Source organism: Cynocephalus volans, chromosome 18, assembly GCF_027409185.1.
Source record: "Cynocephalus volans isolate mCynVol1 chromosome 18, mCynVol1.pri, whole genome shotgun sequence".
In the NCBI taxonomy this organism is placed as follows: domain Eukaryota; kingdom Metazoa; phylum Chordata; class Mammalia; order Dermoptera; family Cynocephalidae; genus Cynocephalus; species Cynocephalus volans.
In genome coordinates this window covers 2520663-2547420 of record NC_084477.1, presented here as the reverse complement: position 1 = coordinate 2547420, position 26758 = coordinate 2520663, and the positions used below count along the sequence as shown (strand labels likewise).

Here is a 26758-nt window from a genome sequence, read left to right as displayed (position 1 = left end):
CAATCTAATCATCTCTTAAAGGCCCCACCTTTCAAATACCTTAAGTGGATTTCGCACCCTCTTAACACTGTTGTAATGGAAATCAATTTTCCAATACATGAACTTTGGGGGGATGTATTTGACCCATAGTACCAATGAAAAGCTATTTCTGATATTTGGTATGCTAAATATGTGAAGCCTGTGGTGTTGATCAAGATACAAGTAGCTGAAAGAGATATGCATATCTGAAATGCATAGCCAGTTCTGAAATGTGGCCCTTTCTGTTAACTGATCTATACATTGTATCTTACTGTTGATGCTGAAGCCTCTCTTATGAATTTCTTAGTTCATGCAGGATTAGCAGCACTTGCCCATTGGTTAACTCATTTACTTTATAGTCCCAACCTGGTGATTACAGTAAGGTTTTGTTTTTAATTTGCATTTCACCTCTGCCATACTGTCCTTCTCTTTGCTTTCCTTCATGTTAGTCAAAAGATATTAGGGTAATATACTTGAGTAAGGAAAATGTCACAAGCAGAATATAGGACATGCATATACTGAGTGTATGCACCCTAAAGTGGTTAAACAAATTGTTATTCTGAAATCCTAATAAGCATTTTTCCAAGGTGTTAAGAGGCCTCAAAGCAGCCTCGTTTGTGAGACTTACCATTTGTCACCTGGTTCTAGGTGTAGTTACAAGCTGCCTTCTCATTCTGTCCAGATTCTGGCGGTCTGCAGCTGGCAAGGCCTCTCTTTGCCAGAAAATCTCTGTCTAATTGTTTTATTCTCGTCAGATTCATTCACTTTTTTATGGTTTGTCCCCCAAGCAATTTCCAACATGAATTAAAGATGCTAGTTCAGAGAGTTCTCTGATTGTCTGGATTGTCTGATTTCATAATTCCCCACAGGCCTATGTAGCATCTCTCCCTGCAAAGAAAGAAATTTAGATTTTATTAGAGAAAGGAAATTGAGACAAGTGTAGTCATGAAATGACTGTGTGAATGAATGTGTATCTTATGAATCTTCACTGAATATGTGAAATGCTGTGTTAATATTTTATATGTGTGTTACGTACACTTATATATGTGATTTGCATATAAATGATTTTGCAGGGTATCAGTCAAGGCTTATTTTTTTCACAATTGAATTAATTGCATTTCAATTTTTTTTACTTTTAAACATAGCAAGATCAGCTTTACACCTGGGCTGCAGTTAGTCAACCCACACACTCACTGGATTACATAGAAGGGCAATTTCCCAGGCGAGTCCCGTCTGCGTGGGTACCATGTAAACCTCCTGAAGAAGAACACAGGTCCAAGGACGCTGAAACAGGTAGGACATGGGTACAGCAAATGTTCTGAAAGTGTGTAACATAACATATCTCTGCAGCTCTTACTCAGAAGTGAATCTGCGTTTCTCTTCTAAGTATTTTAGAATATAATCTACATATAACTCAATTAAAATCATTGGGAAGCTTGTTAAATTGAAGATTCTTATGCCCCATGTTCAAAGGTACCGAGTTAGAGTTTTGGGGAATAGGGCACTGGAATTCTCCAGTAATTGTAATGTATGATGAAGTTTGAGAACCACTGCCTCTAGACATCCAGCTGGAGCCACCACCAGGTGTTGAAGCTCCACATACTGTTTGGGCTGAGAACTAAAAGGACATTTCTGTCTGTTACCTTCAAAGGTGTGGCGGCCACCATATCCCTTGCCTCTGAATCTCATTTGCTCCTTTCTTTGTGCTTTTCTTAATTTTTTTCTTTACTTTCAAAGATAACTGGGAGAGGCAAGATAGAGATATGTTTTATTAAATCTCAGTTTTAGGCAATCTCTCCTTTAAATTGTACAGTATTCAGATGTAATTGTTTCTTTTTCTTACTCTTCTTTAAAATTTTGCCTTTTGGATCTTTCTTTGATCCTTTTGTTGTCTGAAAGTATTTTGCGTTATTGGCTGACAAGATAACATGACATCAGCATCAGCTTTATTCTGATTCTAGGAAAATACTTTATCACTGTCGTACAGAATTGAGAACCAACCATATTTGTATAACAACGCTTTGGAATTTTGTTGTTTTACCCCTTGTTTTTTCTTCATTTTGACATAATACTTTTTTTTTTTTTTTTTTTTTTTTTTTTTTTTGTGGACTGAGCAGGAATAAATACTGATTTCTGATGCGTGAGTGAAGAATCACAGATCTCTCCTCCACCTGATGTTCCTAAATGTGTATTAGAGTTAAGAATTTTGATTTTGATTTTTTTTTTTTTTTTTTTTTTTTTTTGCCTATTGGGTCACAGAGAGAAATATAGTCATTAGAAACTTAATTTGGACGTGTAGTAAAAGGCATAACATAGGAGCATGGAGCTTGGGCTGTGGCACTTATCAGCTTTGTAATCTTAGGCAAATTTCCTGACTACCGTAGTGAGTTTTCTCATCTGTAAAATGGTGATGAGAACAGCATCTACTGCATGGGGCTGTTATGAGAATTATATGAATTCATGCAAAGCATTACAATGCAGAATACGGTGCCTGGCTCGGTGTTAGTGTTTACTGGTATTATTATAATAATAATAATTATTATTTCATGTCATTGTCTTCCTCATGAATTCCCTTTAATCCAAGAACCTAATGAATCGTTTTATGAATTCCCTGTAAAACCGACAATAACCCACAGTGTCAGAGGTTTTATTCTAGGCCCCTGCCCAAAGTTCTGCAACGAGAACCTAATGAACTGTTTTTATCCCGGTCTCTGGAGGGATGTATTCACTCTTTTCTTCTTTCTGCCAATGCACTGAATGGGGGCCCACACTTGACCCAGAGTGCCCCTCTTTTTAATGTCCAGTGCTTTTGAAACACTACTTAGTATTCACTAGGCAAGCTGTACTCCCTGAAATGAACAATAAATGAGAGATAGGATGTAGGAAATGTTCCATGTATGACTGAGTTTATCATGACACTGTTATAGAACACTTGAGCAAGGGCCAATGTAGAGTTCCTTAAAGAGACACGAGGGCACTAAGTGATAGCACCTGGAAATAAAGCAAGCAATGAAAAGTTTGACCGCATTCCATGCACTACTCTATTTGTTTCTGTTAAAAATTATTTATTGATATGTAATAACCAGGTGTAAATATAGTAGAATTAACCAATTTCATTGCTATCCCTTTTAACAGCTGTTCATTTCCTGTGTTTTGCATCATTGATTAGAGCTATATTTTCATGTTTTGTTTTTTTTCGTACTATGTCTTTCTCAACTTTTCTAATTAAAACATTTATATTATATTCTAAAATTTTAGTGCACTTTAAAAAATGTTATGAAACTTTGTTACTGGTTATGTAAACTAGAGGAGCACTTGATTAAAGCTAATTGAAAGTGGCAATTTGAGTTTTAGTTTGGTAAAAGATGATAGTTGGAATTGATACCAGGAAGTTTGTAACCTAATTTTTTTCTTTGCTATTTGATGTAGCTTGCAAAATGCCAGAGCACATAATTTTAAATATAATAACTTGTCTTCTTTTAAAATATGCATTCTTGAAGAGGATGATGGAGGTAAGTAGAAAGTAATTTAATTTAGTAGCTTTTCTCCATTTGATTTATTATGTTAACAGAAAAATTTTACACAAATTTAACAGTTTATTTGAGCTAAGAATGATTTGTGAATCGGGCAATCCCCAGAACCAGAACAGGTTCAGAGCAATTCTGGGGCTGCCACATGGTCAGGTAACATTTATGGACAGCAAAAGGAAAGTGTACAGAAAACTGAAGTGAGGTGCAGAAACAGCTGGATTGGTTACAGCTGGGTGTTTGCGTTATGTGAACCTGGTTTGAACAGTTGGCTGTCTGTGATTGGGTGGGACCTGGCTACTTATTACAACAGTAGGTCTGTTCACACATCAGGTTAGGTTGCAGTTCACTATGTCCAAAGCAACCTTTAGGCCAGACTTAATTTAATAGTTCTAAACCCCAACAGTCAGAGAACATTCTTTTGTGATCTAATGGTGTCGTCTGAACTTTTCCTGCTGTGACTCCATGACATTCATTTGGAAAGACACTACCATGGTGCATTCTCATTCCCAGGGAACCATATCCTCTTTCTTCTAGTCAGTCAATTGTAAGAGTGAGTGTCAGTATTATAGGGAAAACCTTGCATAAAGTCTAATGTTGTTTTCTATCAATTTCAAACTTTGATAATGTAATTATTAATAGTGATAGACTATTTGCAGTGTACTTAACTGATGGCTGCCCATTACTGTGTAGTGACATTGTGGCTAAAACTATATGCAACACGTGGCCCCTTTCAATTTTAATTTAAAGTAAGAGTTCTATGGCTTTTTTCTTTTTGAAGAAGAAAGACTTGCAAGTTTATCTTAGAAAGTTGAGAACTTTTTCACTGTGTTTTTTCCTTTTACTTCCATCTCTTAAAATTGGTTACTAATTCCCCTGTCCCACTGATTCAGATTTGTGGCACTGCCTCTTCTGACTTTCTCATGTATTTCATTTTAATTTTTCCATGATCTCTTCTGTGAAAGAGGCTTTTCTTTACCTTCATGTATTGAGGATGTGACCCTTTATATGAATTTGAAGTGCTGAGGCCAAGGTGAAGTCTTGCTGCCTCTCCTCATCAGTGACTTGCCGAAGAGCCACAGATTCCTGTGAATCCTTTTCTCGCATCCTGGCTCCCTGCACAGGTCTCCACAGATGGGCCAATGGTGTTTAAATTGACCTTTAGAATGTCTCCTGGAGAAATAAGGCTGGCTAGAAAGGAAGTTAGGAAGTAATGTGCTCCAAAACTTGGTAGCATAAACGTTGATGAGAAGAAAACCTTTCCATTTATCTTGTTTTCTCTTTATCTTCTCTGTCCTCATTTTCCCTTTCTTACACGATGCACCCACCTCCACACCTATGTTTATTCTCTTTCCTAGAGTCTTATGTCATTTAATTCATATCTTTATCATTTGAATTATTTATGTATTTTAATTTATCTGTTTATATATACATGTCTTTTCTGTAGACTCCAGCATTTCAAAATCCTTTGGCAAATCGTATACACTTAAATACCTGAATGAATGAATGAAGATCTTTTGTTGGGAAAGATTTAAATAAATAAAATATGTACTCAGCATATGAAAGCAAGATTTGAGGGAGAGTTTTGTGTGTGTGCTAAAACAGTTCTTGGACAATTTTAGGGGCTCAATACAAAGTTTTAAAGGTCATTTAATAGATTTTCCACAAAATCCAGGAGATAATTAACTCAAGTTTTCAAGTTCATGGAGCACAGAAGCGGGGTTTGTAAATGTGCATAGGGACTTGTTTATTCTTGTTTCATTTATGGAAAATGAAGTCCTCTCCCTTCCTTTGAAATGTGAATGCTTAAGAGAGCAAACAAAGGGCTGATTTTAGAAAGGCAATCTGGGCACAGAAAACCCTACAAGAAAATATATGGAAAGAGATCTAGTAGAAACACATACTAGCCAAATGAAACATAACCCACTTTTGTTCCAAAAAAGGATTTGGGCAGCTTGTAAATATCTAAGGCATGCAAAAGGATCACAGAGGGAAATAGATCAAACCAAAAGGAACTTAGGATGGAACACTAAAATGAAGTTGACATAAGTCAGCACACTGAAATGTATCTCAGAAGGACCCCAGTTTTTAAAGATAGTTGAAAATTTATCCCTCAGGTTCAAACCAAAAAGGGAAATGTGAGCAATTTTATATCATCCTCACTCTCCAAGAGATTGAAAACAACAGTCACTCAGAGAAGCATGTTTCTAGTCTCTAATATCCAAAACAAGTGATGGTTTCTAGGAAAAGAGATTCAGTGTGGCATAATGGAAATGCAGTATCATCATTTCCATGTTTTGTTCACGTGCTTTAACGTTTGTTCAGTTGAGGTGATGCAGAAATTCTGTAAAGGTCTAAGGGAGAGTTGATAGGGTCCTATCTGTTTGAGTTTCTCACTTAATCAAGGCATAAACTGTGCTAGAATAGATCGACTGTGTCTCCTAGGGATAATTCTCTATTTTCTATGCATGTACACACACACACACACACACACACACACACACACACACACACACACACACACACACACACACTCTCTCTCTCTCTCTCTCTCTCTCTCTCTCTCTCTCTCTCTCTCTCTCTCTCTCTGTGGGGGTACTTCAAAAAGTTCATGGAAAAATGGAATTAAAAGATCCCTCGTGTGTGTGTATATATGTAATTGGGGGTGGGGGGCGCTAAAATTAGCCTGCATTTCCCCATGAAGCCTTAGTATGGATATTTCTTTGCTGGCAATGAGGGGCAAATCCACACTATTAAATAGTTAATCAAATAAGCAGAACATAGGGTTAGCCCTATTTAGAAAAATTTATGAGTTTAACCCCATCTTTGTTTGTGGAAAGACATGGTATTTCAGAATTAAAATTATCTACCATTTATTAGGCAGCCAACCATAAGTCATGTTATTAAATGACATTTAATGAATGCTCTTTCAATTAAATTTACTGAATTTGAATCAAATTGATGTATATCATTAAATAAGCTATAATTTAATAACTTTATATAAGCACATTTGTTTACTTAAAATGTTATACTCTTTAGAGACCACTTAATTCATTTTTAGAAGGCATACTGTGTATATTTTAAAGGGGTTACTTAATTTATTTCCATTCTTAGTAGAGAGGCATATTCTGCTTATTGTCTTATTGTCCTCTCTCTGCAAGTATAAAACCATCCAAATATGTTTTGTTTTGTGAGTGATAGACTTATTTTGTGATGCTAAAGACATCTCTTCTGAAGCATATTGGAAATTGTAGGGAGTCCGGAATTTTAGATTGTGCTCAGAATTAACTTCCAAAAAAAAAAAGGGAATATTTAAAGTTTGTAGGAATGTTCTTTCTCCTCCTTTGTGTCATGATTTTTTTTTAATCTAGTTTCTTAATTAAGGGTGAGTAAAGGAGATGGTAGTTTTAAATGTACCCTTGAGAGCACTCTCACTGGGTTACTTTTTAAAGATAACCATTCTAGTTGATGAGGATTTAGTGAACACTGTCTGTCCATCCCAGAGCTGAGTTTAGGGCAACTCTTGAAGGTGTCCCCCATCCTGGGAGGAGGAGAGTATTGGTAGCAAGTGCATTAGAGTTTGCATGAGGGTCGGTCACCTTCATTTAGGGCACTCTGTGAATGTTAGAACTAAGCTGATTTCTCAAGTACACCTGCCCAGTGACCCTAATCTTAAACTGTTACTCACAAGCCAATTTACTATCATTTGCTCCTAGTACACTGACCTCTCTATTCCCCACATGCCACTTTTTACCATTTCTGATGCTTCTCTTTACTCTTTCTCCTCCCAATACCTTCTTTTTTTCTATTTTCTCTTTTATTCTCTATTTTTTCTTTCTCCTTAATTTCTTTTTCTCTTTTTTTCCCACTATACTAAATTTATTGTCTAGTTTTCTAATATGAAAAAAAAATTCTTTGAAAATGTCATAACAGTAAAACTTTTATTTTCAAAGAGTATTTAAGGTAGCATAATTGCAGTGGAAAGGACACTGTATGAGGAATCTGATCACGTGGGTTAGAAGTCAGAAAACTTCTATTTTGGTCTTAGCCTTGTCATGTAACTAGTTATAGGATTTAGGGCAACTTTCAATCAGTTTGATGTTTAGAGACATATTATTCAAGAACATGGACTTTGGGGTCAGACTGAGTTCAATTCTTTCCTCCCTTCCTTCCTTTCTTTCCTCTCCTTCCTTTGCTTCCTTTCCTTCCTTCCTTCCTTCCTTTCTTTTTTTTTTTGGTGGCTGGCAAGTACAGGGATCAAGCCGTGGACCCTGGGATTATCAGCACTATGCTCTAACCCACTGAGCTAACTGGCCGGCTCATGAGTCCACTTCCTGACTCTGCAACTTAGTAGCTCTGGGACCTTGGGTAGGTTCCTTAAATTCTGTCATGGGTTGAATTGTCAACATTTATTTTTCTTTTCTCTTAGTTCTCATCTGTTTTCCCTTGATTTTGAAGGAGTGTTATTTCATACATCTCCTTCATCTTAAAAATCTTGATCCTCAAAAACTTCTATATTCCAGCTTATGATTTGAAGACAGCATTTTGTAATATAAATTTCTCTGAGGTGTTTTAACACATGAATTCAAGAAAGTAGAAAGAACGGTGAAAGGGATGGGGATGGGAGAAGAATTCAGTTTAGGTGGCCATTGAATTAGAGGTAAACCAGAAGTTTGGGTGTAGGTGTTCAGAATATTTGACTGATACATCTTTGAAGTAAACATTGTTTTCTAATTACGTTGTTCTGTTAAACTACACTTGTTCTTATTTACCACGAGAGCCTAGAAGTTTGCTTTTTTAGGCAGGCCACCAGGTCAAGGACTATGGAAAAAAGCAAGGAAGCGCTGTATGCAGATCTAGTGTAGAGAACTGCTGGTGTACCACCAGGGGATCCTTTGGATCTTACTGCACTATCTAAATAGAAAGAGAAACTTTTTCCATCTTGACTTGAGTCTACTGTGTTTGGGAGGATTTGCAAGTGACAAAAAAACAGTGAAAAATAAGTGTCCCAGATTTGGATTTGTTTTAATATTAAATGTTGACAAGCTTTGATGTTAAAAAAAATCTTTGTTCAAATTTGGCTAATTCTAGTGTTAAGTTCACAGTAGAGATGTGTCAGTATAAGAGAGAAGAATACCTTTTTGATTAGTTCAATGAAATACAGTATTTGGGAAAATGGTTGTATTTTAAGGCAACTTGTTTGTATTCTGTTGTTACGGTGACATTTATTGGTAAGTGATGACTTTATGCTACTCTCAATGATTTTTATTTTGAAAGATATACTCTTAGCTGAGATTCAGAAGTAGCTAAAGGCAAGAAAGCATTGGTATTGTCTCTTATGGAATCCTTACTCCCGCTTTCCCTACCCAGGGTACTCCCCTTTTCATGGTGGCACCCACTTTCATGGTTTGTTCATTCTTTTGATCTTTCATTTATTCTTTCATCTACTCCTACAATTACTCAACAAATATTTTAAGTGCCTACTATTTGCCAGGCACTATTCTAGAAGTTGAAGATACATTGGGGGGTAGTGGAACATGCAGGTATTGGGAGGAAGAATGAGTGTTCTGGGCAGAGGTAACAGCCCTGTGGCTTTGGAGCCCTGTGGAGGTAATGTGACCCACCGGGGTGGCTGGAGCATGGTGAGCAAGTGGGGAAAGGCAGAGGCTGTTAGAGAGGTTAGGGAGTGTGGGTGGCTGAAACAAGGACCGTGGGCCTGTGTAGGGACTGTGACTCTCATCTGAATGAAATGAAAACTTTAAATGTAGCTTAACAGTATGTTATGCCATTTAAATACTAAATGCCTTTTACTTTTCTGTAGCACTGTCACATACATCAGCTTCAATGCTGAGAAATTGGGAATGTCAAAATGATCATGAGTAGCGACTTCTCTGTACCTTGTGTTCGGTGTCTGGTGCGCATGCTAGTCAGGGGGAATCAGTGCGACAGTAAGGGAGACACTCTGTAGTCTTCACCTTGCCACCAGCTGCTCCTTGGGTTTCCTCATCTCTGAAATGAGGAGGACAAATGAGAGTCATGGTTTTCAGACTTTGATCTATGGAGCACTGGGCATTCCTGAAGGCTTTTTTAAAAAAAATTTTTGTTTTTAAATTTGCATGCAAGCTTCACTTACCAGAAAGTGCCTTTTAGCTTAAAAAAAAATTCCTTAGTACTCAGTGACTCTTCGTGACAGTGTTTACTATCTTTCATTGAAATCAGAAGGTAATCTGTCAACAGACAAGGCTTTTGAGATCCCACCCCTCAATACTGGTGAGGTGGCTTCTATCATGGTACAGACTTTAGGTAAACTAAACAAATAACATAAATGAAAGTCTTAGCAGGGACTTCTTGGTACAATTTAAAAACTAGTATTGGGAAAAAAATATGGTTGATGTGTAAAGAAGGGTATAGGACTATTCCAGCTTTTAAAAATAACTAATGACATGAGGGTTCTTCATTTTATGTGTTATGTATACTGAAAAGTAGTCATATCCTCATAATTCAGTAGTATAATTGCATATTTTTGGTACTTATAGTTAAATGTATAATTTTAGTAAAAGTTTTGTTTTCTGACTGAGGAAATGTAAAAATTTGTACTTTAAGATATTGACTGTCTCCTTCCTTTCCAATCCAGAATCTCAATCTGCTCTTATGGAAACTGAGAAAAAATGTTCAGATGCTGTCCATCAGGTAAGGAGATATTAGGATGTCAGATCCCCATCGCATTTATTTGTCTTCAAATCGTGAATACTCTGTGATTTATCTTCCCATCAGCCAGTTGGCTAGGCTGCCCTGGTTTCTGTGAGCCTTCAGGGGAATCCAGTCAGGCAGAAGGGTCATGTTTTCTTCCACTCATATTTTGCAAAGACAATCAGCCTTGCAGTGTAACTGAATATAAGCTCTTCAGAAACTGCATCATTCTATACCCAAAGAGTTGGGCCTGACAACAGCTGGCTCCGATAAGAAACTGTGGCCACTGCAGAAGTCTGTGCCAAGAGATGTGTCTGGTTGAATAGTCCCATGGATATGATCTTTTAAAAAAAATCTGTCAAGAGTTTTTCTAAAATCAAATAAGATTCTTAAGTTGCTTTGGTGGATGAAACATTAGTACCTGTTTAATTTCCACAAAACCTTTTGTTCTCTTACTGAAGAAGCCAAATTTTATGTCTTTTTTTTCTTGTACCAAAATTGACTTACTACTTAAAAAAAAAAAAAGCTTCAAGAAAGGGAACATTTGTATGGAATAGTAATTGTGGATATCAGTTGATCTTTTGGATATAAAGCTGTTTGTTGAAATTACTTGTATTTTTAAAAATAATATTAGAAATAGTAAGAAGATGTGTTCTCTTCTGTTGAGTGTGGTATAATAGAAAATGAGAAGACTCATACCTGGGTCCTGTACTCAGGTCTGTTTCTGGTTAGTGTGTGGCAACATACTTAGATTATCTGGGAATAGTGTTCTTCTCTTTAAAATTAAGGAATTGGAGATCTTTGAGAACTCTTCAAAACATAAAATGACTTCCCTTTTAAAAAGAAGCCCTGCACTAGACATGAAAGTTGTGCTCCCCCTAGAGGACAAATAGAGCTATAACATTGGTTGAGGACTTCATTTCATGTTCTATGGGTGCTTTTCAAAATCACAGCTAGATTGGCTATTATCATAAGAGTAAAGCTACTCTTAAAGATACTGTCGTAAAAAGCAAGTTTACCAGCTTATTTTTTTAGAGCAGACACTGACATCAACCTGGGTGCACTTTGAAGAGGTGTGGTGGACTCAGCTGATGGTTATTTGACTACAGTGATTAGCCAATAATGAATAAGATAAAAAAAAAACTTAAAAAGAAGTGAAAAGGAAATAGTAGAGCCAGCAATAATTAACAGAAATAGTGCCCTCAAAATATCCTCTCATTATTTTGTCAGCTTTTTGTTTGTTTCTTTGTTTGGGGACATGGCTAAATTGTGATCTGAAAGAATATATTAGATTTTTCTAAATTCTTATGTCGAGGGCATATATGACTGAATTCTTTGTTATATATGATAATGCCAAAGAGAATCTGGACCAGAAGTATTCTATAATATGAACAATAAAATGTATAACATTGCTTTCTATATTAAAAGTTTAGCTATAATATTTCAATATATATATTTATGTGTGTAAAATGAGAGAGATTCTCTGTTTTTCTCGAGCTATGAACCATGGTAAAATATATTGCAAGAGCAGAAAACCTAATGGACTGGGGATTTAAAAACACCTGATGTTACAGCTTGGAGATGAAGGGTGAAATAGATTGAATGTCATATCCTCTCCTTTACTTATTGACAAGAAAGTTTCTAGAAGCTAGGAAATACAATAAATTAATTTAGAGGTCATAATATTTGGAGGCAATTGAGGTTCAGCACTCAGTAGTGACATTTACCTTTGGAATCACTGATTATTTGTGTTGTTTATTTTAGGGGCTGTTCTTTGCTCAGATGATATCGATATGTTTCATAAGAGCCTAAAGTAACTGGCCATAGAGGGAATACAGGGAACTAGAATTATCAACCTGCTATATAACTACTATATTCTTTTACAGTATTACCTTATATAATTTTTATGGTAATCCTATAAAGTAATTATGATAATTCATATTTAACTGATGAAGAAAATGAAGTTTTTAGGAATTAAAAGTGACTTGCCTAAGGTCACAAAATTGATAAAAGGAAGAGCCAAGATGTGAGCATAGATCTGTTTGATTTTGTATTTTACTATAATAAAAATTATACTTTTACGTGGGTAATCACTCTGGCTATTTAGTACCGTCTCATGCCCAAATCATCAGATGGATGCAATGAGAAATTTATTTTAAAAGTTATCCTATTATATTCAAACTATAGCATTTATAAAAGTCAAATGTCAAGGTACATTATGTAGGCATAGAGGTATATTAATGTATTAGTAATTCACCTGTACATTGTGAAGTTTTACTGTAGCTTTGATGTGCTAATTTATGTTAATTTTATTCACTTTAGTGCTTCATTGCTTAAAAAGAAGCTTACAATTTTATTTCTCATGTAAAGTACCTTGCTTTTTTCTTCTCAGTCACTAGATGACAATTCTGTGTCTCTGTAAATTACCACTGCAGAAGGAAAGGAGAGCTTCTAGGCTGTTTGCTGTGGATGAGTGATGAACGGAAGAAGTAGTGTTCTGGTTCATCTCCTGCTGTCTGCATTATTCTGTGGTTGTAATGCAAGATCCCCAGGACTGCTTAGTCAGAGGTGTGCCGCAGAGATGGAAAGCATCCTCTAAGTTTTCAGATGTGTGTTCAGGCACTTTTCTCTCAATCCGAGTGCCTTGAACTTATTGAATGAGTTTTGAGTTCTACTCTCTCGCTGTATTTAATAATTCTGAGAGCTCAATATCCCTAGGAAAAACATATGACTGTGTAAAGCCTTTTCTCAACGAAGAGGAATCGAAAAGTCTGTCGTGTTGCCAGAGATTCTGATGCTTAAAGCAAATATAGCTGGCTCTCATGCGCACAGACAGGACTATGGGGTTGGGAGGTTTTAAAATAAAACTATATCCTTTAACCCTCACTTACTGATTATTTTAATTTCAAGTAATATGCTCTGAAAATCTGTTATATCTAAAGAATTGTCATAAAACTGCAACCAGACTATCTTTGGATTCTGTGCTTTATCCTTCAGCATTTGAAATACTATTTAAACTGTAAATCCTTCTATACTCCATAGTATATAAACAGTTAATGTCAATTGTTTTCTCTAAAAAATTTGCTTTTAAGTTAAAGATCAGTTTACAGTATCATGCTTTACCTGGTTGTGACCCAGTTTTTAACATTTTTTGCTTTTGAAATTATTTATGAAATTTTTGTTTTTCTAATTCTTGACATCTAATGTAAAGGGACTACAGTCATACAGTCATGAGTCACTTGATGGGGATACTTTTTGAAAAACATGTCATTAGACAATTTCATTCTTGTGCAAACATCATGGAGTGTATTTACACAAACTTAAGATGGTGTAGCCTACTACACACCTAGGTTACATGGTATAGCCCATGGCTCATAGGCTACAAACCTGTACAGCATGTTACTGTACTGAATTCTGTAGGCAGTTGTAACACAATGGTAAGTATTTGTGTACCTAAATATAGAAAAGGTACAGTAAAAATATAGTAGTATAATCTTATGGGACCACTGTCATATATGCAGTCCATCATCGACCAAAATATAGTGATGTAGTGTGTGACTAGTTGAAAGGTAAAAGGAATAAAATTTTGATATTTAAAAACTCCAGCTTTGCGTAAGAATTGATACTATCAGGCAATTAAAAGTGGGTCTCTACATATTATAATATTTATTAATTATGAATTGCTACATATATTACAAAGTGCTAGGTAAAGAAAGAAATTAAATAATATCAGCACTGTCTTCCCCCATATGTTGGACATTCTATATGCAAGTAAATTCCTGTGTCAGAAAAGTTCCCCTCAATGCCCAATTAAATTTCAAATTTATTTGAAGACTTGAATATTCATATCCATTGAGTGACCATTCAGCACAATTTGATAGTTTCAGAAACATCGTTATTTAGAGACAAATCAAGGAAACGGGTGGAAATAAAATAGGGTAGCCTAAGTGATGGTGCTTAAGAGACTAGTCACTGGTGTCTTGGTGTAGAAAAGTTTGAAGGGTAAAATAAGCTCTGGTCAGATCAAAAGAAAGGTATGGGGTGAAAGTAATTCTGAAGCAACAGTGATGGAGACTTTGAGCCAGAAGCCATTTGCATTGGGGTAGTGGAATGTATTGGACATATGGACAGTTAAAAAAAAAAATTAATGAGAGGTTCTTCTCACCTCTATGGCAAAAGGTTAATATGAATTTTCAAGATAATTAGAAACCATGAAAACAACAAATCACAAGACAGTAGAAAAATAAAATGTAAACCAGAATAACAAAAACAGAACTTAATGGAGAGACAGAGAGAGATGTGTGGGATCTGAAACCATGGGCTAGTCATCCTTGAAGGTCTGCCTCAGCATTTGGTCATACCTGGGTGCACAATAAATACTATGACCAGAAGAGTCTGGGGAGGAACAAGCGAGGGGTGGTAAGGAAGGGAAGAGAAGTGAGAATCCCTTGTGGAAGCGCTGACATTGACAATAGGTAGGATTTTGGAAGGTGTTTACAATGCTGGGTTAAGGGGAAGAAAGGATTTTTCTGGACAGAACATTTGTATTTTGTGGAAATTCCAAAGAGCTCAGAGAAAAATATAGACATTTTAACTTTAGAATTGGTGGGGGGGGATTTTCTTGTCAGTTTTATGAATGAAAACAAGTTACCATCTGGAAAGCATTTAGAATTTGAGATGAGAATGTGAAGAAAGAATTGAATGTCACTCATTGTTTTTGTTTTTCTCCAGGGTGACAGGGAAGAGGTGACATAAAGTTCTATCTTTGCTCTATTGAGTGTTAGGTGGTAAAAACTAGTTTGTGCTGTGCAGCATTATTAATGGCCGATGGAGATAGGCACACAGTACAAGCAGCTGATGTGAAATGGTAACTGAGCCGATGAAAGTCCTTTGCTCCTAAAGGATGCTCATCCTTCATCAAATACCTGCTGACCTACGTGAGCAAGGCATTTGCGGTAGATATTGAAGGAAATACAAAGAATTGTAAGACAAGTTCCCTGCCATTAAGAAGCAGCCAATTATGGTAGAGGGATATAATCTCTTGCATATATGACACACTTTCCAAGATGTAATGTAATTCTGTCAAGATATTTAGAGTGTGCTGCATTACAGAAACTGTAAGTAGGGGCTCTTTCTTATGGAAGGCAAAACTTAGATCAAATCCTTATTTTTGGACAGGTGGAGGAAAGAAGAGTGAGTCTTTCAGATCAGAGAAGAGAGGAGAGGCTCAGAAGTGGAAGTGAACCTGGCATTGGGGTGGGGTGGGGCGTGCACAGTGGTGCAGGTGACCCGAGAGACCACTCAGCATATTCCTCCTGCAGAAACCCGGCTTTGCTTTCCACCTCCTGGGCCTCCTGTGCACTAAACTGACAGTGCCAGATCCCAGAGCCCATTTACCCGGATTTCTGTGGTAGTCTCTCAACAGGTCTCTGCACTTTCAGTCTTAATCCCTTCTGATCTCTCCTCCACAAAGCCTCCAGAATCTTCTTTCTGAAATCCAAATTTGCTTATGTCTAGTATCTGCTTACACTCATTCAGTGACTGCTCATAACATCTGAGAAGAAATTCAGTTCCTGAGTGTGACGTCCCCTTGTTCCCTTGCCATCCTCTGTCACTCACCATGTCCTACATGTTTGGCCTGTTCCAGCCTGTGGTTCCTTTGGGATGCCTGCCTAGTGAGGGACAGACACTCTGTCTTGGCTGGCTGGTCAGCTGGAAACCCTGTCCTTCTGCTGTCATTGCAGATGACCAATTGCTCTGAAATTTTACACCCAATGCCTTCCCACTGACCCCTCTCCATTCAGAGACAACAGGATTACCTGTCAAGCTGCGGGACAGGCTTCCCACACCTAAAGCGAGGGCAGAAATGGAAGAGACAGAGGGAGGGAAAACAGCAGTGACAATCGGGGTTTCTTCTGCATTTCTACTCCTCCTTTTTTAAGCAACTTAATTCCTATTTCTTTCTTTCTTTTTTTTTTTCTGACCGGTAAGGGGATCGCAACCCTCAGCACGGTGTGGTCTGCACCACACTCAGCCAGTGAGTGCACTGGCCATCCCTACATAGGATCTGAACCCGCAGCTTTGGCGCTACCAGCGCCACACTCTCCTGAGTGAGCCATTAGGCCGGCCCAACTTAATTCCTATTTCTTAATCTAAACTCGTCAAACTGGACTTCCTCTTAGTAATTTTACCTGAGAAGCTTTGATCTAGAGACTCCTTTTGATGTCTCTGCTCTGTGACCCTATACTTATCTTTTACATAATTGTTGAATTCCACATGTCCTATAGACATTTGAGCTCCTTAAGGGTAAGACTGTTCTTACTTTCTTCGACCTTTCAGCATTTAACATAGTACCTTCCATTTCTTGGGATCCCAGAAAGTGTTTGATGAAAGAATAAGTATGTGGGAGACCACACTGACCAGAGTAGAGGATGCATCCTGGGCAGTGGTAGAAAATGTGCTGATGTTCTTATTGTATTGGTGGAGGATGTGGGCTTTGGACCAGTTTTCCTGAGTACAAACACATTATTCCACTTTTAACTGGGGAACTGTCCAAGATAAAGCTGGACGGACACTAGATAAAATGGTAAAGACATATTAATCAGTAGCACTAACTATTGCAATAGAAAAAGCCTGTCATGAACTGAACTCAATGTTGATTTGTGCAGAGATGACTGAGTGTTGTAAAAGGAGAATGAGCGAATGGAAGGGGTGCTCAGGAGAGTCAGGGAAGTGAAAAATTACAAAGTGTTTGTCAGTGTAAACAAGATTCAGCCAGCTGTGTCTGCTAAGTGCTAGTTATGGAAGTTAGGATTCTGTCCTCCCCTAGAGACTGGGAGGCAGAGGTCCTGTCCTTAGGTGTTGGCTGAAACAGTAAATTTGGGAGCACATTGAGGGGATCTATGGTTATCTTCAGGATGTAGCCTTGAGTTTTTAGAAACTATGTTAGTGTTTGTTCAAGTCTTACAGGGCAAGGTTAAGACTGAGTTGAGAAGAGGACCCAGAGGAGTCTGGCTGGAGTTTGGTGAAGGAGAGAATCGTCAGAATTTAAGGAAAGCAGTTTACTCTGTGTTCCTTAGTTTTCTCGTCTCTAAAATGGGCATGACAATAATTTCTGTCTCATAGTGTTTTTGTGGGTTTTAAAGGCATTAGTTTATGTAAAACGCTTTGAAGAGCTCCTGGCACATAGTATACTCTCAGAATGTCAACTATTATCTTTATCATCATTGCTAGATCTGAATAATACTCTGTGGTTCTGGAAGTTGCTTTCATAGTATAGTCAATCCTCATTATTCGTGGATTCTATATTTACTAACTTGCTTGCTTGTTGAAATTTACTTGTAAACCTCAAATCAGTATTTGTGTGGCACTTTTGTGCACATCTGCAAATATGCACAGAGTGGTGAAAAATTTGAGTTGCTTGATGTGCTATTTGCAGGTGAGGTGGAGCAAGATGAAGCTCTGCCTTCTTTCAGCTTTCATTCTGTTAGCAAGTGAACTTCTCGTGGTTTATTTAGTGCCATGTTTTTTGCATTTTTCTGTTTTTCTTGTTGATTTCACCAAACATAGTGTTGAAGTGCTGTCTAGTGTTCCTGAGTACAAGAAGGCTGTGATGTGCCTTACAGAGGAAATACACGTCAGATGAGCTTCTTTCAAGATGAGCTGCAGTGCTGTTGGCCATTCAGCTCAAAGCTAATCAGCCATATAAAGTGTCTCTCAACAGGAACATACATGTAACAATTATACATTGATTGGTTGACAAACATGTGACCAGAGGTTTGCAGGAATCTAACCCTGTGTTTTCCCTAGGAATAACCATTCGGTATTCACTAACTCAGTGTTTGCAGCAACCTTGTAGAACATAGCTACTGTGAATAACAAGAACTAGATGTGTCTCACTTAATCCTCACAGCACCCCTTTGCAGTAGGCTGGGTGGGCAATGGGGCCTCCACATTTTATAGGCCATTAGAGAGAGACCTTAGGAGCCAAGTAGAGAATTTAGAATGTCTCATGCTCAGCAGTTGGGAGCCATGAGTTTTTGAGCAAGGCAATGCCATGATGAGCTAATGTTTAAGAAACAGTTACTTGTCGAGGGAATGCAGTGTTGATAGGAAAAGGGAAAGTAGAGCCAGTTAGGAGGACCAGCAGTTCATCTCTTGAAATAACCCCATTGTGAGGTGATGAGAATCTCAACTAAGGTGCTGGTGTGAGACAGGAAAAACAGCAACCGAAGATAGAAATAATCGATTGGGTGACCATGTCTAGCTATAAATCAGGCTGTGGTTCTGAAAGAGTGGTCCCTGCACCAGCAACATCAGCATCAACTGGGAACTGGTTAGAAATTTAAATTTTCAGGCTCTGCTCTGGACCTACTGAATTGAAAACTTGGGCGGGGGGTGGGGGGTAGGCAGCAATCTGTGCTTTAACAAGCCCTCTAGGTGATTCTGGTACCCACCAAATTTAACAGACAATGAATCAGTAAAATGATTCAAAGATGTTACCAAGCTTGGGTAGACTGCAAGGCAGAAAGTGATATGTTTTGGAGGATGAGATGCATTTTAATTTTAATTTAAAATGTAGGATGATCAAATACTGGTGATAGCTAAGCTTACATTGCAGTATGGAAGTGAAGCATTGATGAGAGAGAAAAACTTGGAATAATCAGTATTGAGATGAGAGTTTGAAGATGTAAAAATTGATGAGCTCTCCCAGTATATAGAGAGTATAGTGGGCCAAGGACAAAGTCTGCACACCCCCAGGAAAACCCAGGGGAGGGAACAGAGAAACAGAAATGAAGAGGAAGGAGGGTAAATTTATAGAAGCTAGAGAAGAGAGGGTTTTAAAAAGGAGGGAGTAATTAATAGTCTCAGATTCTTTATGAAGGCCAGGGTCACAGCTGGGAATGAGGAGAACATCCGCAGCGAGAGAGCAGCTCCTTTATGGTGGGAGGGTCAGAAGGCAGCTCTGCCACCCTGGGTAATATTCCTAATGCATTCCATTTCATTTTCTCCCAGCTTTGGTTTTTAGGAAGTTTTTAAAATTACATTGAGCATAGTTGGGGTTAACTTAAAGAAGGTGATTAGGAGGTAAAAAACGGAGCTGCTCTTACATCCCTAGATCATTACAGGAAAGTGAACATGTGATAAAATACTGTTTTTCTTCCTTGCACTATCTGGGACAGTTAAGGAGTACATCGCTTTAGAGTACTGTACAGAACTTGCCACAACCCTAGCTCAAGTAATGAGAGAGAGAATTCAGAAGATGCAAGAGGGAACAAAGGCAGGTTTCTTTGCTGTTTATTTTTTTTTCCTAATCTCCTTTCCCAGACTTATTGTTCATTGCTTCCACTGTAGATATTAAGCACCTAGCAGAGTTAGTTAATATGGTAAGGAGGAGGATGTGACAGGTATGTTTAAAAATTAAAAAAAAAAAAAGGAACTTGAATATCAGGATTGTCAGGGGCCATTTTGAAAATTGATGTTTCTCAAGTATTACAAAAAATGACCATCTTTTCATAAAAGATGTTATATCATGGCATCATATACTTTTGTCAGAAAATTTGCACTGAAAATAATTTTAATTCTAAGAATTTTAGCATGTTTGCCATTCTGATAATTTTTTTAATAAGGTGATATGTTTTCTTAGTTTTTAATTTTTTGTTAAAGAAAAAAATTAAACTTTTTTTTCACTATTTATTCTGAAATATTGGAAACCAGTTATTATCATCATCAAGCATTGTTGCAGGAACCAGAAACTATGCTAGTTGTATTAAATAGAAGGGTTTACTTCATAAAATTAGATGTTTTTATGGAAAGGTTGGACAGTTTGAAGGATCTACTTCTGAGCTGAACCTTTTCAAAGGAATTGTATACAAGTGTTCTACAAGGGGGAGCTAAAACCTTTGAGGCCACCATTACAAATTGGAGAGTGAATACTGGAATGTTGTTGCAGCGAAGCTTTAAGTTTTCATATCTTAAGATTGCTAACAACACTCAAGACACAAAGGAGTATGGTCCTCACCTCATTCCACTTTCTAAATCTCTGTGTGAGTGATCCAGTTGTATGAACTTAGCTGCAAGAGAGTCTGTAGATGTAGTTTTTCTTCCCACTTGTATAAATAGAAGGAGGGGCGTGGAGGTTGGGAGAGCCAATTCATAGTAACTGCAAATTGTCTTAAGCAGATTTCACTTAGATCTTTTTCTGGTACCGGTTATCATGTGTAATAGGATCCTCTTTTACCTTTTCCTGACTGGCCATGTAAATTAGAAAGGATAAAAAAAATCTAGGAATTTTCCCAGTCATTGGTACTGTGACCTCTGTTATCACTAGCTTTGGGTGCTGTGTTGGACTAGCTGGCCTGTGAATGTGGAGGCATAAATCCAAGTAGAAAGAGGTATAGTCATTGCTACTGTGCTAGGCCATTGTGACTTAAGATCACTTTCTTCTTTGTGTATTTCGATTTATTTATTTATTTATTTTTGGTGAATGTCCTTTAATTTTTATACTGCTTTCATTATACTAAAATCTATGATGAAAAAGAGCTGGCCTAGATTATAACATTTAAGAATTAAGTTTTGCAAAAGTTTTCCAGAATCTACTTCTTGCATGCCATTTGTCAACTAACCTTTTTATTTGGTCACCATTGATGGGAAAATGAGAACCCTCATTATGTACCAGAATAACTCAAGAAATATTTATTAATGATTAAAGGTCACTTTTGAGGGTATGATGGGAAAACAAATCTATACATTTTAGTAATCCAGTGTAATAAAGAAGTATTGAACAGTTGTGCTTTTTATTAGTATGAATTTAGGTGCTAATTTTTTGGATTCTGTTTTCTTCTTGTACTCACTAGCATGGTAGTTGGAGAGTGGAAGTATAGTGGCCAAACTGGACCACTATTACAGTTATTTCTTCTATTGTGGACTATGTGGAAAATATATGACATGATTTTCCAAACTGTGCCTTGTAATGTCTTTTACACAATGTCTTTGTGTAGACATTGGTGAAAAATTGTGACTTCAGGTATAGAGGTATGTGTGTGTGTATGAATACCTATACCTATACTAGCATGTAGATATAAAGTACCTCTCAAAAATTTGCCTATAAGTGTGTGCATTCCTTTATTAGTTGAAAAGTAAATTATTTTCTTTTTGTTTCCTTTCACAATAAGGACTAGTTGGTCTTTGTTTTGTTTGTTTGTTTTTGATAATAGGTAAATTAAGAAAGAAAGAAAAAAGAAACAAACCGTGTGTAGGGGCTGTGTCTCTGAAGTTGTAAGTTCTCTTCAACTCTCGACAAACATAATAGATCTTCAAGATTAATGTGTAGTAAAAGATAAGTTTCCAGGGAGAAGTAACGGGTTACAGCAAAGACTATTAAATTTACAGCTCCTCCTTCATCGGGGGTTGGGGGGTCTAGCTCTGATGACTTTTATTGTATCTACCATAGCACAAAAATGCTTCATTTGTTGTAAATACTCATTTCTTTCTTGTCCATCTGCATTTTTTTTTTCATTGAAAGTGAGTTTGATGCCTGCTTTGGATTTAATAAAGAGTAGAGAAAATGCTCTTTATTTTTTACTTTTTGGAAACTTTTCTTGGATCCAGAGTTTAACCTCGGGCAAGCAGGATGAGAGTTTACTTCTATAGTTAATATCATCTTCATATTACCTATTAATTATCCTTCCACAACATGTAAAGTCAGGTCTGGAGTATAAGTGTCAGCCTCCCATGTGGGAAAGGTGTGTGTGCACGTGCATGTGAGCCTGTGGCTCTCTGTGGTGGCTTTTACTGGGATTACATTTGAAAAGCCCTGGAATGCTCTGGAGAAACCATTCTCAGCCACGAATCCACAGCCCTATGAGCAGATGTCTGGCCTGGCAGTTTCCACATGGCAGGGGTTTCTCCTCCCTTTCACTATTTCTGTTCTTCATCCCACTTTCTCTTTACCCATCTCTTCTTCCTCTTTTCATCTTTTATTCAAATTTAATTTACCCATAGGACTTTTACCTTTTTTCCACCCAAAACTTTTTTTTTTCCATGAGGGATTCCTGGTTGACTGTGTATCTTGAGAAAGGAAGACACCACTTAGATGTGAGGGTGATCCATAGGTTGACACAGTTGTTATTTTTGTGAATTGTGAAGAGCCATCAGTTAACACTTTTTGAAATGACTTGAGTAAAAATATTAGAATTGTAGTAAACATAGATTTAATGACGTATGCTTATAAGGTGTATGCTCTTGCCCATATAGATGTCAAAAAAAATTTCACATGTTCTTATTGGAGGCTTGTTCAGTGTGTTAGCAATTACCTTTAAAAGGCAGAGATTGTCCTTAAAACACATTACCTTTAACATGTCTTTAAGCAAATGTTACCAGGAAGGAAAGAGAGAAACCTATTTTAGAAATAAACTGGTTTCCCACTCAGGATTTTCTTGCCTACTCTCAGTGGTCCACTTGTCCTCAGCGATATCATTAGAAGATGAGACAAATGAGGGTCTTAGGACCCCGTAGTAATGTGTGTAAACCACTATGAAACTGAGGGTGGAAAAGAGGGGACACTGAAATATTAATAGTGTCTTTCTGTGGAGGGATTTTTGGAAGTATTACAACAAAAAATATGATTTTGCTTAGTTTTATATTTCTTTTCTTTGAACTTTGGATTTTTCCTTTCATATTTAACTATGTCTGTCATTGTTGCCCCTCAGGAAGTGTTTGACATGAAGTATGAGGGACAGACAACTGTAATCCAGCAGCTGGAACAGACCATTGAGGATCTGAGGACCAGAATAGCTGAACTAGAGAAGCAAGACCCTGCCATGACTATGGAGCCAGCTCGTGGCGGACATAGGGTTGAGAGTGGAGTGACACCCTCAGAAGATGTCTGTCTTGACACTTTCAGGGTAGGAGAAAAGGATGTGCAGTGTCAAAGGACTTTACAGGCAAAATCCATTCAGACTTCCCCGACTGAAGACGGTGGGATTCTGACACTACCTTCTGTGAATGCGCCCTCAGAGAGTCCTCTGTGCCCACCCGGGGCTGAGAGTGGAGAGTCAGCTGTTCCATCCTCACCTTCTGGGCCTCAGACAAAATTCTGTTCAGAAATTTCTTTGATTGTGTCTCCAAGGCGAATATCAGTACAGCTCGACACCCATCAGTCCATACAGAGTACATCACAGCCTCCACTGTCTCCATGCCTTCCGTGGTCAGATGGTCAAGGACAGCCTGGGTCACAGCTGTCCCATCCTCTTCACACTGAGTTTGAAACCAGCCATGAGCACTCTGTTTTCTCCTCCTCTGAAAACAGCTGTAATATCCCACCCCCACCACCTCTGCCTTGTACAGAGTCTTCCAGCTCCATGCCTGTCCTGGACAGGGTGATCCCCCTACCTCACCCTGCCCCTGGCATGACAGTGCCTGCTCTGCCCAGTACTTCAGTTCCCCCACCTCTTCCTCTTCAGGGTACAGAAATGCTGCCACCTCTTCCCTTTGCCCTAGCCAGAGTGGAAATACCTCCTCCCCCCACTCTTCCTGGAGTGGGAATACCCTCTCCCCCTCCCCTACCTGGAGTGGGAATACCCCCTCCCCCTCCCCTACCTGGAGTGGGAATACCTCCTCCACCTCCTCTTCCTGGAGTGGGAATACCCCCTCCCCCTCCCCTACCTGGAGTGGGAATACCTCCTCCACCCCCTCTTCCTGGAGTGGGAATACCCCCTCCCCCTCCCTTACCTGGAGTGGGAATACCTCCTCCACCCCCTCTTCCTGGAGTGGGAATATCCCCTCCCCCTCCCATAGCTGGAGTGGGAATACCTCCTCCACCCCCTCTTCCTGGAGTGGGAATACCTCCTCCACCCCCTCTTCCTGGAGTGGGAATATCCCCTCCCCCTCCCCTAGCTGGAGTGGGAATACCTCCTCCACCCCCTCTTCCTGGAGTGGGAATACCCCCTCCACCTCCTCTTCCTGGAGTGGGAATACCCCCTCCACCCCCTCTTCCTGGAGTGGGAATACCCACTCCCCCTCCCCTACCTGGAATGGGAATACCTCCCCCACCCCCTCTTCCTGGAGTGGGAATTCCCCCTCCCCCTCCTCTGCCTGGTGCCAGGATTCCCCCACCTCCTCCTTTGCCAGGTATGGGGATTCCACCTGCTCCAGCTCCTCCTCCCCATCCACCTGGAACAGGAATCCTCCCACCCCCGCCACCTCTGCTTCCTGGATCAGGCCTTCCACTTCCCTCTCAAGTTGGGAGTAGCACTTTATCAGCACCACAAGTGTGTGGATTTCTTCCTCCTCCATTGCCAGCTGGCTTGTTTGGGTTAGGGATGAATCAGGACAAAGGGAGTAGGAAGCAGCCAATAGAGCCTTGTCGGCCAATGAAGCCTCTTTATTGGACAAGAATTCAGCTCCACAGTAAAAGGTAACACAGAAGCGAGCTCCTCTGCCCAGTTTGTCAGTATGAGGGAAGCATTTTACCTTAAACTCTAAGGAAAATTACAATTTAATGTATTCTTAAGTACAGCTCTAAAAATTGTCTGCAGATTTTTACATCAATATTTAGTGCAGCAATTTATTATTTAAAATTTTAGGCTTTTCTCTGGAAGTACCAAACGAGTAAAACAAATGATGTACATGTATCAGTGTGTCAGATGTACATATGTCCAACTATACAGTAATTGATATATGTCTTAAAGATCGAGGGATGTATTTTTCTTATTGTTGCAGGACTTGGCTGCTACTCATACCTGAATCCAACTGAAATTATGCTTTACATGGCCTCTAGAAAATGAGCGAGGGCAGATAAGCAGAGACATTTGTAGCCAAATTATTTTCCGTATTAGAATCTACCCTTTGCTTTCACTGTTGAAACTTCCATTTCTGACAACAGCTTAAACATGGAGATGAAGTCTTTAGGCTGACTAGCTACTGAGGATGGTTTCTGCATCCTTTAAAAGGCACACATCCTTGCTTTACTGTTGCATCTTACTTGTGGTAGTCTTTCTTCAGAAACATGCTACAAAAAAATACATCCACATCCATGTGTGGAATAATTTAGTTTGGAGAATTTCATGGCTCTTCTATAGATGACTGAAGATACAGCATGAAGTCATAAACTCATAGCTGGGATGATTGTTTCAAAAGAACACTTTCACCAGGCACACTGGCACGTGTTATCATCCATGCTTAGTTCATCACCTGTGTTCCCTGGTCACCAAGACAGCACTGTGAGACCTGGCTGTGGGATGTGGGGGTGGAGGAGGAAAAACACCCATTTTAAACCTCACTGGCCTTCCTCATTCTAACTTTTCATGATTCCTTGAATTGTCTCTGTGTGATGTGGCATGAACTTAGAAACAGGGTATTTACCAGGCTCATTTTTATTATGTTAATTTTCTCTTCGCTATATCATGCCAGGGGGCATATCCTGATGACTTTTAACTTTGCAGTTTGTTCTTTGTGTAGTGGCCATGTCACCTATGTGCTGTGCCCCAAACTCATTTTCTCCAGATAGATCATATGAAGTTCTTTTGTTGGTTTGCTTTTTTTTTTTTTAAATGTATTTACCCTTTTTAGGTGGTACTACATGAATCCTTAGTCACTGAGAAGCCAAATACCAATGGGATGATGGGCAGCTATGGGGAGGGAGTATCCGAGGGGGAATGCTGTCTTGGAATTGTACTTTTCTTAACCCGTGAATAATCAATGAGGCTGATAAGCCAAGTTGGGACTGTGAGGTTTCAGGAATTTCTTGCCTTTATAGCCCACACTGAGAGGGGTCTTCCTTTTATGTTTTTACACGATGACTTAATTTTTTTTTTTTTTTTGTATTTTGTTCTTTGTTTTTTTTTTTTTTTCATTTTATTTTATCGATATACATTGTAGCTGATTATTGCTCCCCATCACCAAAACCTCCCTCCCTTCTCCCTCCCCCCTCCCCCCCAACAATGTCCTTTCTGTTTGCTTGTCGTATCAACTTCAAATAATTGTGGTTGTTATATCTTCTTCTCCCCCCCCCCCCGGTTTGTGTGTGTGTGTGTGTGTGTGAATTTATATATTAATTTTTAGCTCCCTCCAATAAGTGAGAACATGTGGTATTTCTCTTTCTGTGCCTGACTTGTTTCACTTAATATAATTCTCATACACGATGACTTAATAACTGAGAATTCCTGGCAATGAATTTCCAGGCAAAGATTTTATTGTTTATGGATGGCATTTTAACTTTCTCACCAAGTTGATAAAGAAATGGCATTCTTATAGAATGTTCTCTCCTCCTGACCTCTCTCGCTTTCCCTCCCTTCCTTCCTTCCCTCCTTTCTGCTGATGCTTTCCATGATCCAGTTCTGTTTGATGGCCCTTTCATCGTTCTTTTGGTTAACTTTAGAGACTCCAGTTCTTCACTTATTTGGGAAAAAATTGAAGAGCCATCCATAGATTGTCATGAATTTGAGGAATTATTTTCTAAAACTGCTGTAAAGGAGAGAAAGAAACCTATTTCTGACACCATCTCAAAGACAAAGGCTAAACAA

General features: G+C 38.5%; 1 protein-coding gene across 1 annotated transcript in view; it reads left to right on the top strand.

Moving 5' to 3' along the window:
- Window positions 1–26758, top strand: part of FMN2 (formin 2) — a 268229-nt gene that overhangs the window by 77996 nt on the left and 163475 nt on the right. The window contains exons 3-6 of the mRNA XM_063082920.1: window positions 1164–1311; window positions 10180–10235; window positions 22946–24651; window positions 26614–26758. Of these exons, the coding sequence (XP_062938990.1) occupies window positions 1164–1311; window positions 10180–10235; window positions 22946–24651; window positions 26614–26758 (2055 nt within the window). The remainder of the gene's footprint in view (window positions 1–1163; window positions 1312–10179; window positions 10236–22945; window positions 24652–26613) is intronic.